The sequence below is a fragment of the Notothenia coriiceps genome, unplaced genomic scaffold, assembly GCF_000735185.1.
Source record: "Notothenia coriiceps isolate Sejong01 unplaced genomic scaffold, NC01 NC01_scaffold00004877, whole genome shotgun sequence".
Classification (NCBI taxonomy): domain Eukaryota; kingdom Metazoa; phylum Chordata; class Actinopteri; order Perciformes; family Nototheniidae; genus Notothenia; species Notothenia coriiceps.
This window is the reverse complement of record NW_011337578.1, coordinates 22,298-35,723: the sequence shown is the minus strand read 5'-3', so window position 1 is coordinate 35,723 and position 13,426 is coordinate 22,298. Positions and strand designations below refer to the sequence as shown.

General features: G+C 41.6%; 1 protein-coding gene across 1 annotated transcript; it reads left to right on the top strand.

Annotated features, from left to right (window-relative positions):
- The first annotated feature begins 302 nt into the window (after positions 1-302).
- Positions 303-12,890, top strand: klhl20 (kelch-like family member 20). Its single transcript, XM_010767901.1, has 14 exons — positions 303-405; positions 2,039-2,102; positions 2,363-2,620; positions 2,743-2,851; positions 5,918-6,124; positions 6,319-6,477; positions 6,599-6,693; positions 6,801-6,916; positions 7,433-7,616; positions 7,717-7,860; positions 8,405-8,538; positions 8,653-8,861; positions 9,055-9,161; positions 9,630-12,890. Exons 2-14 carry the CDS (start codon positions 2,080-2,082, stop codon positions 9,712-9,714), a joined length of 1,830 nt encoding a protein of 609 aa, XP_010766203.1. The 5' UTR covers positions 303-405; positions 2,039-2,079; the 3' UTR covers positions 9,715-12,890.
- Positions 12,891-13,426: the final 536 nt, after the last annotated feature.

The window sequence follows — 13,426 nt, the reverse complement described above, 5'->3', positions numbered from 1 at the left end:
GTAGAGATGTTCACCTTTGCATCTCTCCAAAATCATCTTGCAGCGCTCTCTGGTGGATTTAATATGACTGACATTTCAGAGAGCAAGGGCATTTTGACACGTAGGCTATGTGGTTGTTGTATCATTAAACTGTACAAATCCCCCTGACATTGAACCAAATCTTCCCTTAGTTGCAGATATGTGTAAATGCTATAATATTTCCCAGTTTGCATGAGATTTAAACCCATTGCAATGATGTAATGTCATTATTTTATTTTGAAAAACACAATGTCCGGAAGTGGCGCTTGGAATTTGGCATGCGCATAATACAGAGGAAGAAAAACACCAGTGTTTAGCCGACGGTATACAATTGTAAACATTAGCCACCCGGTCAACTTCTTCCTGTCGTTAGGATGGAAATATAAGGTAAACCCCCGTCTTAATTAGCTTTGATTTTTTTAATAACTGTCACCGTAAACAATGTCAACACATACCGTTTTGGAAGCGTTAACTTATTTAATGTTAGCATTACAGTTTAGTACATCCGTGCATTCTGAATGATGTCTAGGCAAACTCAAGCGGCCACAGACACCCTAAACATGTCAGCATACTTGGAAATGTCTTCATGTGTTGCTATATTTCGTTTTGTTTGTTTGCAATCATTTATTTGACCGTTTCGTGTGTTTTGAGTTAGGGGTCGCCTGTGGATTCCATACTGCTAAGTTAGCAATAGCACATAGCATCAACCGACATCCTCGGGAAGTAGCTTTTAATATATAACTCAGGTGCAGGACTTCTTCTTTTAGTATTTATAATGTGTTTCTGTAACAACTTTTGATTAACCTCAATGAAACCACATTCGTCGCATAACATTGTAAATGGTGGTTAACGTTTGGTAGCTAGCAGTGTTCTGCCTTCGCATCCGGTTCTGTATATCTGCTGAAACTGCTAACAACAAACAGTTAGCTTATCTTAACTACTTGTTAATCAAGTGAAGAATGCAGCTCCAAATAAATCACTCACAGGGAGTGATCTGATTAACTGTACTAACTTCAAATGAACTGATAGGACTGACATTGGGGTTAATTGGACTTGAAGCTAATGTTTATAGTCAAGTCTGAGCCGCTGTCTTGCTGATCCCGTAAAACACCAATAGTTCTGCGTTCTTGGTTTCCCCAAGTAATCCTCATAAGGTTAATACAGTTAGTGCGATTCCATTTGAAAACCGTCCTTCATCTAGTTGCTGCCTTCTGTGAAAGCTGACTACCAAACCAACTGTTATAGTTTATGAACACATACAGATGCCAAAGTGTGTTATAACAAAACGGGGAATGAGGACTTGAATTAACCAATTTGCAATCTAGCTAGTCTTTGTATTCCATTCATTCTCCAAACCCCACGGGATGCAACAGACAAGTAAGGACATACTGTACTTTACAATAGCAGGTATCACAACGTTAAAACATTTCACAAGTGTAACTAGCACACAATAGTGAAATAGATGCATTTGCTTAATATAATTACTTTGCAATGAATAGTAGCCCACCTTTCTGGACATTGTAGAAAACATTTATTTTGTAGACTGTGCCAGAAAAGTGTAGATTCAACTCCATGTTCCTTTTTAAGGCTGTAGACTGTAATACATTTTAAGTAGTTTTCAAATCCCCATTTACCTGTATGTTTGGATAACAAATGCATAAAAAGTCACCTCATAGTTATATTGTCCACATGACCACACCATTATTGAAACACCTGTTTAACACGGTGTCAACTAAACCATTGTTAGTCTTACTGAAGCAGGGTTCATTGAACTTTATGGATTGCACAGGTGTGTCTAAATAACCTGTGACTCAGTGTAAGAAAACAGATCAATCTGATTCCTGTCTTTGGTCGGAGATATAGCTACAGATCAAATTTGGAAAGGTGTGTGGCACAACGACACAAAGAAAATGAAAAAACAGTGCTACATTCACTTTCAATTCCTTTACTCCATCTCTTACATTTCAAATGAGGACAGACTGACTACAGACAAAGTTTGATTAGTTTTGCTGTGTTTTAGGTCAACCCCAAGCTGTGGGACCCAACGTTTTTCTTCAGTGCATGGACGCAAAGCTAATGCGCAGGTGGGTGTGGTATTAAGGCATTTTTTTTCAGATTGAAAAACATGTGGCTTTTTATCCAGACTCTATCACTAGACTTTAAACAAGAATGTTTTTTAATCAAAGATAAGAATAAATGTCACAGTTCATGATTATGTTGGGTTTCTGTTAAACTTAAATGTAGATGGCTTCCAGGCTGAACAAGATAAGTTGTTGAAAAATGTCAAGTGAAAACATAGTGTACATTTACTTACTTTATTATTGCCCATCCAATTTCTTTTTAGGGCCACTAGCGCACGTCAAGACGCCACTGGAATGGACATCACCAGCCGCTGTACTCTGGGGGACCCCAACAAGCTGCCTGAAGGGGTCCCCCAGCCTGCACGCATGCCCTACGTCTCGGACAAACACCCGCGACAGACCCTGGAGGTGATCAACTTGCTGAGAAAACACCGTGAGCTCTGTGACGTGGTGCTGGTGGTGGGTGCCAAGAAGATCTACGCTCACCGTGTCATCCTGTCCGCCTGCAGCCCGTACTTCAGGTACCAAGAGACAAACACTGAATTCCACTCAGATCTGGGGAAGGAAATCAATCCACTGAGGTCACATAAAAGTGCAGGTGGAATACTTTTGAGTGCTGGCTATAACGGTGATATTTGTTCAGGGCGATGTTCACTGGAGAGCTGGCAGAGAGCAGGCAGACTGAAGTGGTGATCCGCGACATCGATGAGAGAGCCATGGAGCTGCTCATTGACTTTGCCTACACATCACAGGTAACGGCAGTTGTAGTAAACCGTGTTTATATTTGGCATCAGGCATTGGCGGTGTATCGTTTGTAGTAACACAAAATGCAATGTTTCCCACAGTTTCTCGCAAATCTACCACTACTACCATCATGACCAAAAATCTCAATAACATGACAAATAGTGATAATGGCAGCTAAATATGTCAAAAACGAAAGCTACCTGCTCCAACAATTCTGTAAGTCTGAACAAGACATTAAATTACAGTGGATTTAATAACTATATTTTACGGTGGCCCTGAAGTGCAAGACACCGAATACAGTCACTGCTTTATTTATGTCTGTATGACGTTGTTGTGAGTGTGAACGGAGCAGCTACAGGTTAGTTTAGCCTGATGGATCCGATTCCATTCAGAAAACACGCATTTTAAAAGCTTTTCACCTGCCGTCTTGTCTGCAGACTTGTTAAAGCGTTAATTTATGGTTTTTACTAACCGTTATCAGTATGTAGTTACTTCGGCATGACTTTGAAACGTGTATTACAAATTACATCACGGTCAAATATGTTCATTTGGTTGTAGTTGGTACCTCCCATAGGATTTACATGCAAGATACGCCGCCCCCCCCCCCCCCTCTCCAGCCCCTCGCCAGGGTCTTGTTGAATGACAGAGCAAAACCACAGCTGACAGCCGCGCGGTGAAACCGGGTGAAACCCTGGCGTGAAACTAGAGTGATTAGAGCGATGGCGAATACGATTGGTAGTCTCATACCATAGTATTATACATGGAGATAAGGCCCTTAAAAACCATGAATTAAATAAAGCATTAAATTCTGTGTTTACTGTTGTCATTCAAACAAGACGCTGAGAGTATCTCCATGTAAAATCCTATCGGAATCGATATCGAAATCGAAGTAAAACTAACCTGTAGCTGCTCCGTCCACACTCACAACAACGTCAATACAGACATAAATAAAGCAGCAACTGTTTCGCCATGACATAGACAGTCTGTGTTTTGTAATATGATTAAAGATTATTCTTGCAGGTTTTTTTTTTTTTTTCTACCATTTATGCTTAAACTTGCTTGAAAATTACAAATTAAAAAAGTGAATGTGAGGATTTGAGTATGTTTTACGAGACATAAGGGCAGGAATTCAGAGGAAAGAGCAATTTGAGTTCTGCTCTTAAGGAAACGGCTTTTTTTTTAAGGTCATACGTCAAAACCGCTCATATACATAACAAAGGGAAACATCTCTCGCCTCTCTGACGCGGGTCAGAGTTAGTAGTTGCGTTGAGCGGTTGTGTTTTAGTGAGCTGGTATTTTTCGGTAGTTTTACATTGTATTGTTACCATTTGTAATCATGGTGCAGTATTGTAGTTTGTGCAAGGTTGCCACAAATACCAGCCTGAGGACATCGAGTCCGCAGTAAAAAGGACCGGAGCTAGCGTTCAGTTCCTGGGTGCGTTGTGCATCCACCTCCCTGCAGCATATATTCTCCACAGCTTTATCAGGAAACCGTATTACTTCTCTCTCCCCCCTCCTTCGCTGCTCTCTCTCTCTATCTCTCCCCTCCGGTACACGGCACCGTAAGACGTAGTGTGGAGTGCATTGGGTAACGCTGTGGTGGCTTGTACTGCTCCATTGCCGTTCCTTTGTGTTTGTTTGTTTCCCCCTGTCTGTGGTTGTTTGTGTGTGCGCCTGGTGGCTGTCACTCCTGGCTCCCGGCTCATCTCCACTCACCTGCTGCAATCAGCTGTGCACTCTCCCCAACTACAACCTGCTTTCCCTTCAAGCCATTTACACAACGGCATATCAACGGAGGCTCCCACAAACCTTTCTCGCGCCAGAATCGTCAAGTATAAGCCGTATCTCGCGTCTCCTCCGGTACAGAGCACCGTAGTGTGGAGTTGCATTAGGTAACGCGAGATAGCGGCGATCTTGCGCATCTAGTTCTGTTAGGATCAGTATCAACAGTCCTGCCAGTACGTTACTATATTATCGAATACTACTTTAGTTATAGCCTGATATATGAGTACTAACTTTACATGTTGTGATGTGACGTTAGCTAACATTCTGTAGCTAACGCCGGTCCACTCACCAAGATAGCTGGCCCAGTTGCTGCTCAATTTTCTCTCCGATGGCCGTTATTTCTTCTAATCCTTGGCTGCTCCTGGTCCTCTTGGACGCCTAGCAGGCTCATAATTATAAGGTTGTGGTCCGTCATATGCATTCGAATATTCATGTTCAACTTCTTCTGTGTCTTCTGTGTCGAAACTAGCATTGGGATCCATGTTTATTAATACGTTACACCGGCCGCTCTCCCCCTTGTGTCCCCCATGTTACGTCACACGCGGGAGGTCACGTGCCGAGGCTTTTTTATGCGGAAGTGAACATTTCTTAAAAAAACGAAGTCAGATGTCACTGTAGTGTACATTTCTGTATATTTTTTTGAAAATCTAGTGTATTCATCATTTTCCTACACATTTATTCACAGGTGTCTTTAACCTGGAAGTTGCTCTTTAAACTTTTGTCCAGTTTCTGAACAGATATGAGGAGCTGTGAGCTCTGAGTGTGTGCTAACAGCTAACGGATGATGTGTTGGGCCAATCACGAAGCGTCATTTCTTGACTGGCAGCAAAAACAACCAATCACAGCAGTGCTTCTCTGGCTGGCTCTGTCCAATCACAAACAAGAAGTGTTCTCCCTAAGGAATACCCTTTCCGTCCAATGTGAAATGCTGTTGTGTTTTCTGAAATGCTGTTGTGTTTTCTGAAATGCTGTGGTGTCTTGCACTTCAGGGCCACCGTAATATTTCCACACTTGCACACAATACAGCTAAGTCCACAACAAGGTAATTGATAAGTATCAATAAGGATATAAATACAGCTTTTCCAAGATGCTATATCTCCCTCACAGTACAGTAAGGTCTGTCATCATTAACCCAAATAATAATGTACATTTGACTAGTAGGTAATGTCACTCTCAAAGCGTAAGAAATAGCTCAACACATCCGCTGTGAGGATGGAAATAACTAGTTTCACTCACGTGCCTCACAGCTTCATCAAGAGTGTCTGATGTCTCTACCTCCCTGCTCCTAGGTGACGGTAGAGGAGGGAAACGTGCAGACGCTGCTCCCCGCCGCCTGCCTTCTGCAGCTGGCTGAGATCCAGGAGGCCTGCTGCGAGTTCCTCAAGAGGCAGCTGGATCCCTCCAACTGTCTGGGCATCAGGGCCTTCGCAGACACACACTCCTGCCGAGAGCTGCTGCGCATCGCAGACAAGTTCACCCAGCACAATTTTCAGGAGGTAAGGACATGGATAAGAATGAGTGTTTCCACAGTCCCCTGTCACTTGTTGTTTTAAATCCGTACAATATGGTTTGATGATTCAAAGCTCCACGAGGGAGCCAGAGATGGATATACTGATCAAGGAGCATTTGACTTTTCTGTTCTCTCTTTGTAAAACAGCTGCTGACAGACTGTTCTTCTCTCTTGTCTTAGGTAATGGAAAGTGAGGAGTTCATGCTGCTGCCTGCCAACCAGTTGATTGACATCATTTCCAGCGATGAGCTCAATGTGCGTAGCGAGGAGCAGGTTTTCAACGCTGTCATGGCCTGGGTGAAGTACAGCATCCAGGAGCGCAGACCACAGCTACCCCAGGTTTGTGGATGTAGAAATATCAGTTATCAGTATATAACAGTTACTGGTTATTGTCTGTATAGTTGTTGGTGCACATTAAAGTCATTTATGCCCAGCATGACTTATCTCCTATGTTGTGTAGGTCCTGCAGCATGTCCGTCTGCCGCTGCTCAGCCCCAAGTTCCTGGTGGGAACTGTTGGGTCAGACCCTCTCATAAAAAGTGACGAAGAGTGCAGGTGAGTGCTGTTTATCAGCCATTTCAATGTCATTGGTGAGAAAAATGCTTCTTGTGGTTGAAAAATACTGAGATGAAAAACGTTTACCTTGATTTTTTTATTCACAGAGACCTGGTTGACGAGGCTAAGAATTACCTGCTGCTACCACAGGAGAGGCCACTCATGCAGGGTCCCAGAACACGGCCGAGGAAACCTATTCGCTGTGGAGAAGTCCTATTTGCAGGTCAGTATTTTACGACAAAGGTTTTGTTGTATGGTAATGATGTTTTTTGTTTGTTGTTAAAAATTAACTATATATTTTAATCCCTCCACTCATAATGTCTGGTGAAAATAAGACCATGTAATCACAATTTCTATTATGTTACAATTGGTTAAAGAATGTTCACATATCCTTCTATTTGATTAAATATATCATCCCAACAAGGGTTTTATAGAGCGTGGTAAAGAAGACTGGTCGGGTTGGTTTGCCAGGTAATATTTGACCAAAATATCTGTTATTTTTCCAGGACATTCAAATCTTCCAGGACACAGCCAGCGGCAATAACGAAATAATTTAATAATTAAAAATAACCTGTTTTAGACGATAACTTAAATCAAGATTCCGTTGCAATCGAATATGGAAACGTACGTAGAATTATGTAGAAACCACTGCCTGTTTGGAGGATGATTGAAATAACTTGCATACATCATGTGCTAATTTGAAACTGTTAACCCTCTTTTTTGTCTCCTTGTCTTGTAGTTGGAGGTTGGTGCAGTGGCGATGCCATCTCCAGCGTTGAGCGTTATGATCCCCAGACCAACGAGTGGCGGATGGTGGCGTCGATGAGTAAACGGCGGTGTGGAGTGGGTGTCAGTGTTCTTGACGACCTGCTGTATGCGGTGGGAGGTCACGATGGCTCGTCGTACCTCAACTCTGTGGAGAGGTGTGGCACGATCACTCAGGATCTGTTGGAAATTAAGATCTAGAAAAAAAATATATTTAACATCATTATTAATCGTCTTAAATTCATCTTTCCTGTCCAGATACGATCCTAAGACCAATCAGTGGAGCAGTGACGTGGCCCCTACTAGCACATGTCGTACCAGCGTGGGGGTGGCTGTCCTCGGAGGTTATCTGTATGCTGTAGGGGGACAGGATGGGGTTTCCTGTCTCAACATAGTAGAAAGGTATCTGTCATATTCTCAATGTATGACAAACCGTCCATGTAACCATCTCCACTTAGTGTATAGAAGTGTAAAGATTGTTTTTGTCCAATATTTGTCAAAGACTGAAAGAAGAAAAAGCGTCCGATAGCACCTCACCTGTAATGATGCTAAGATAATTAGCCAAATTAACTATTGTTATCTAATCCAACATTAGTTCCTCTGTGCATACAATAACTTTTTTATCTGTTGCCTGTTTTGCTGTGTTTGTGATTATTGTATTAATTCTGTTTCAGTGAAACCGATTTCTCTTTCTTGTGTGTTTTTTTTTTTTAGTCCTCCATTTATTTCTTAATTCTTTCAAGCACCAGCCTTTTGATATGATGGCCCTTTTAGCATCCTATGTTATATAGCTTTAACTTGATGGCCACAGCCCTGCCCACTTTTGTCCACGTCCACATTGACTTACTTCCAATCACATGGGCCCAAAAAAAGTGCTTAACATTACTGAAAAGCTGGTGTTTAGTCTTAATCCTAGAGATAAAACGGTGTGCTTCTTGTGCTTTAGGTATGATCCTAAGGAGAACAAATGGACTCGTGTGGCCTCCATGAGCACCAGGAGGCTGGGTGTAGCCGTGGCGGTGCTCGGGGGCTTCCTGTACGCTGTAGGAGGGTCTGATGGGACGTCGCCATTAAATACAGGTAGGTACTGAGTAAAGTGACAAGTACACTCTTAAAGCTAGGCGATGCAGTATTTGGCTAAAGTTCTACAGTTAATAATCCCTCCTTATCTTTGGGTGCTTCTCTTCTCCTCAGTGGAGCGCTACAACCCTCAGGAGAACCGCTGGCACACGGTGTCTCCGATGGGAACCAGGAGGAAACACCTGGGCTGCGCGGTGTACCAGGACATGATTTACTCTGTGGGAGGGAGAGACGACACCACAGAGCTGAGCAGTGCGGAGCGATACAACCCCCGCACAAACCAGTGGTCTCCTGTCGTGGCCATGACGTCCAGACGGAGCGGGGTGAGTGTGTGCTGGGATTAAGTGCAATTTAAAAATAATTTACTTCTTTACAGGCTTATGGAAAAACCTATAGATACATAATATTATCTCCAAAATATATTTTTTGAGTTAAGTTACCATATTTGATATTAAAGGAACTCAAATCCACCAATCTGGATACAGAGCTGAAGTGTTGGTGTTATTGTGTGTGTAGGTGGGCTTGGCTGTGGTGAACGGTCAGCTGATGGCAGTGGGAGGCTTCGATGGGACGACGTATCTCAAAACTATAGAAGTGTATGACCCTGACGCAAACACATGGAGGTAAGAGGCACCATGTGAAATAATAACGTTACTAAATACAGTTACTACATACAGGTTATTAGCTTTTTGCACTTTATGTTGTAGTTGCAAGGCTGTTCAACTAAAATGAAGTTGCCTTTAGCTTAGTTCATCTTTTCAGTACTTGTGAATTTGTGTTAGGGTTAATGTTAGTGTTCCACAGCAACATGTGTTTCCAGAAACAATGTTCACAATCCTCTGTTTGTACAGATATTGGATATTTATCTGAAAAACATTATCATAGAATATCACTTAAATTATTGAATGTCCTGTTTCATAAAGACATGTCATAATTGACTGAGATCTTTAAGCCATGTAATGTCACACTTCCTGTAGAGTTTGAAATGACATGAAAATACCCAAAAAGTAGAAAGACCCAAAAGGAACCAGAACACATTCTTCCTACTGCACTTGAACTTCTCCTTCCTCATCATTTGCTTCTCTTCCCAGGTTGTACGGAGGAATGAACTACCGCCGGCTAGGTGGGGGGGTGGGTGTCATCAAAATGACTCACTGTGAATCCCACATATGGTAACCCCAACCCTCAGCCCCCCCCCCCCACACATACACAGTCACACACTTCTCATCACGCTGCAAAGGATGCCTCTTTTCATCGACTCCTGTGCCTCCAAAAGAGACGCTGCAATTCATGCGAGGATGAGAAAAAAGTGGTGGGTTGGGGAAGAGAAAGAAAGAGGGACAAACTTTGAACTCATCCCCCACTCGGAGGCCATTCACTTCAGAATGCCCTGCTTGTCTTCATTGATTGACCACCATGAAGTGCACTGAGAGCTGAACTCCTCCGAGGAACATATAGCTTCCAGTTTCCCCAGTGTTCCCCTTCTTAGCCTCTCCGTGTGGGACATATCAAACTTTACAATGATTGCTGCTGCGGAAGATGACCTTACACATCTTAGGTTTAAAAAAGGTTTAAGCACCAGGTCCCTGGAAGAAGGATTTTCTCAGTCTGGTCCAACTGTGAAAGCATCTATCACCTTCCCTTGTTGTCATATGCCAGCCCCCAAAACGGTGGTTACTGACCACCACCCTTAATGAGTTTCAAAGAAAACAGCAGACTAGAAAAGCTTCTGTTAATGGTGTATGATTCATATTTTTCAAGAAACTCAACATTAGTGTTACATTTACTCTGTTACATTTTGAAATCTACACTTTTTATTTTTTTATTTTACCATGCATACATCTCAGCTGTGGCTGTCACGTCTCTGGGCCTCATTTGTAGCATCAAACAGTGGAAAGCTGTCAGGCAGTCTATTTTATGAAGGCTAGGTGTTATGGCTCGATACCCTGAGAGGAAAAACACAACTTATTTCACCGGAATGATGGCGTAGTGTTCCTTCTTTTTTTTGTATGAGGAAGTCACCGCAACATTTCCTTGTAAAGTTGTTGAAGGGGGGGTCACTGCTTCTGCTCACCTGCGGCTGTTTGCTACACAAGTTACCGAAAGAAGTTTGTAAAAATAAAAAACTGAACTTGTTCGATCTAGACAGCAGCGAGGCCCAAGTCAGTTCAGAAATATTAATAGAAAAATGCAGGACTCATTTATTATTATAATATATAGAAAAGCATTCTCTAGCCAAGAGATGTTTTGACGTTTCAGGAGTATACTGCATAAAGCCTGGGTATTTTCTCTTTTTTTGAGTCAATCTCATAATATCCCTAATTCTGTTACAGGTTTAACACTTAGGATCAAAGTCTGACCGCTGAAATATTTCATGACAAATGCAGTAGTATTCCCAGTTTGCCCCACATGAACATGATTTTTAACTGTATATGCATTGAAAAGTCAGTAATTAAAAGTTGTGTTTTCTTGACACAGTCATAGGGTTTAGAAACAAACAGGTCCTTTTTGTTCTTTATTCTCACTTCCAACGTGTGTCATGTCAGTATACACTGCAGCACAGTGTAATGGCACCTCCTGCTGGAGGAGAGTTGTAGTTTAGCAATGACATAGAAAAAAAGAAAGAGCCTTTAGACACAGACTTTTGCAAAGATTGGGGTTCTTGCAAGGTTAATATATAAAACACTACAACTAGATTCTGTTTGAGATTATTTCCCATCCTGCCCCAGGTAGAAATGCTCTCATGTTCACTGTGTAACACCAGTTTCTCCAATGTTTCTACAGTCCCAACATAACCCACACTTATTGTGTTGTCTCCCTGTTTAATGTCTGCACAGAAGTGGTGGTTAATATAATAAAAGACTGACTAAAAACAGCTTGGTTTAACATCAACTTGATCAAGATCACAGGAGTGTGTAACAACTAGCAAAACTATTGTGATTTTAATAGACATTGTAATGTTTATGTGTCAGAGAAATAGCTTGAAGTGGTCCCTAAGTGATCTTAGCTCAATGTGAACTAAAGTGGAGATAGTTTGAATATATGGGGACATTGGTTTGAATGAATCTCAGATTTGTTTGCACTGTGATTGGAAATGTATTTTAGATTGTATTTTTGTTCCCCCTTAACTATATTTTATATGGGTGTTCAGATGTGGCCCGAGGGGAGGGGGGGGGGTCAACAATTCTTATGGGAAGACATTTCAGGCCCTCACACAGAGGATTTATTTCATAGATTCAACACAACATGGTTTGACTTGCTCTGTGTCACAGACATGCCATTGTGTGTGGAACAAATGCAACGTTACAACGCTGGTGTTATGCATTATAATAACCTCTTTTCCTAACCCTAATATTGGTGTTAATATTTAATATTATGGCAACCCAACATTTTGCTGCCTTTAGTTTTTCTATGCTAGAGGGAGATTTGAAGTCGCATGATCAAAGTTTGGCTGATGAGGACATTTTGTTGAATAGTTTGGGTTTTTTGGGTTATTTTGAAGTCTAAAATGTTGATTTTCAATGGAATTGTAGAATTAGCATTTTTCTTAGAGTTTGACTTTATAAAAAAGGCTCCATAACACACCCTCCATATTGATTGTGGTGTGTGCTTCTCAAAATGAAATGTTCTAGCCGTTATCAAACAAAAAAAGGATGCAGGTCAGCCAAATGTGTATGCCTGCTTCTTGAAAACTTCCAAGAATACTTTGCTATTTTCACTGCCACAGAATTACAAGGAACCCCCACTCAGTTTAAAACATATTGCTTTGGTTCCAGAACAACCTGTTTTTTTCCAAATGTTTTTTCAAGGAGGAATAAAACACCATGTCATCATGTCTTTGCAGTGATGTGCATTTCAGCTTATCCAATGAGGTTTCAATTATTTATTTTGTTTACATATTCATCCTTTTTAAACTACATGTTGAGATTTGTGGATGTTCATTGGACAGCGGCAGAAAAACATTTGAACCTTTGATATTAAGGCAGTGTTTTATTCGGACAGAAAAACCTTATTCCCCCCTTTTACCCACATCTTTATCGTTTTGATTTGGACTGCATTTGGTTTCCCAAACTGAGTAAGGTTTCCAGTAAACCATGTAAGCTACTAATGATGCATTTTGATTGTGATGAACAGAAGTCACCCAGCCTATGTGAAAATATGTGTTTTCTTTTCAAGCCTCTGCAATTTGTCCGACATGTGACCCTAACATGGTTGTGCTAATTGTTGTTTGTTCTCACGTATCAAACAGCCGTCTCAGCGCAGCACTCGTCACTACAGCATCTTCGGCTTTCACCATGTTCACTACGACAACGATTAAACTTCTTTCCTTGGGAATAAACCCCCAAAACAAACCTGTGTCTGACTCATTCTAACTGACACTATTTTTTCGTTTGAGTGAGAGAACACAAGTGGTACAATCCCGACACATGTTCCAACACTATAGTTTATAAGCTCAAAATGCTCATGAACAGCAAACGTGAAGAATTACAGCAAAAAAGGACAATTTCATTACAAGCTGCAGAATACTCGTGCAGGTTATGCGCTGTTTATCCTGTGGGTTTTAAGAGTCATTCATCAAAAAGTTGAATTCCGATGTAATGTCTGATATTGCGAGGCTCTGTTTTAAGTCGGTAAACAGCTTGGCAGAGACTCAGCCTGTAGTGATGACTTCAGAGAGGAATCCTGGAGCTGCTCCACATTGTTGATTAATGCCAAAACTCTCTTACTCTGAGCCAGGAGTCGCTTAGCAGTAAGCATCACCATGGCAAACTTAAATCTCAGGTGGAAACGAAGAGCTCATTGAGGGGTGTAATCTTAGTTGTTGCTTTCATTTACAGCGTCTTTAAACATCTTTAAGCGTTCAACAATTACTCGAACACTATTCTGT

Coding starts and splice junctions, on each gene's coding strand:
- klhl20 (XM_010767901.1), top strand. CDS start 2,080: ATGGACGCAAAGCTAATGCGCAG. Junction 7,617..7,716: donor TACCTCAACTCTGTGGAGAG/GTGTGGCACGAT, acceptor TTTCCTGTCCAG/ATACGATCCTAAGACCAATC. Junction 7,861..8,404: donor TGTCTCAACATAGTAGAAAG/GTATCTGTCATA, acceptor CTTGTGCTTTAG/GTATGATCCTAAGGAGAACA.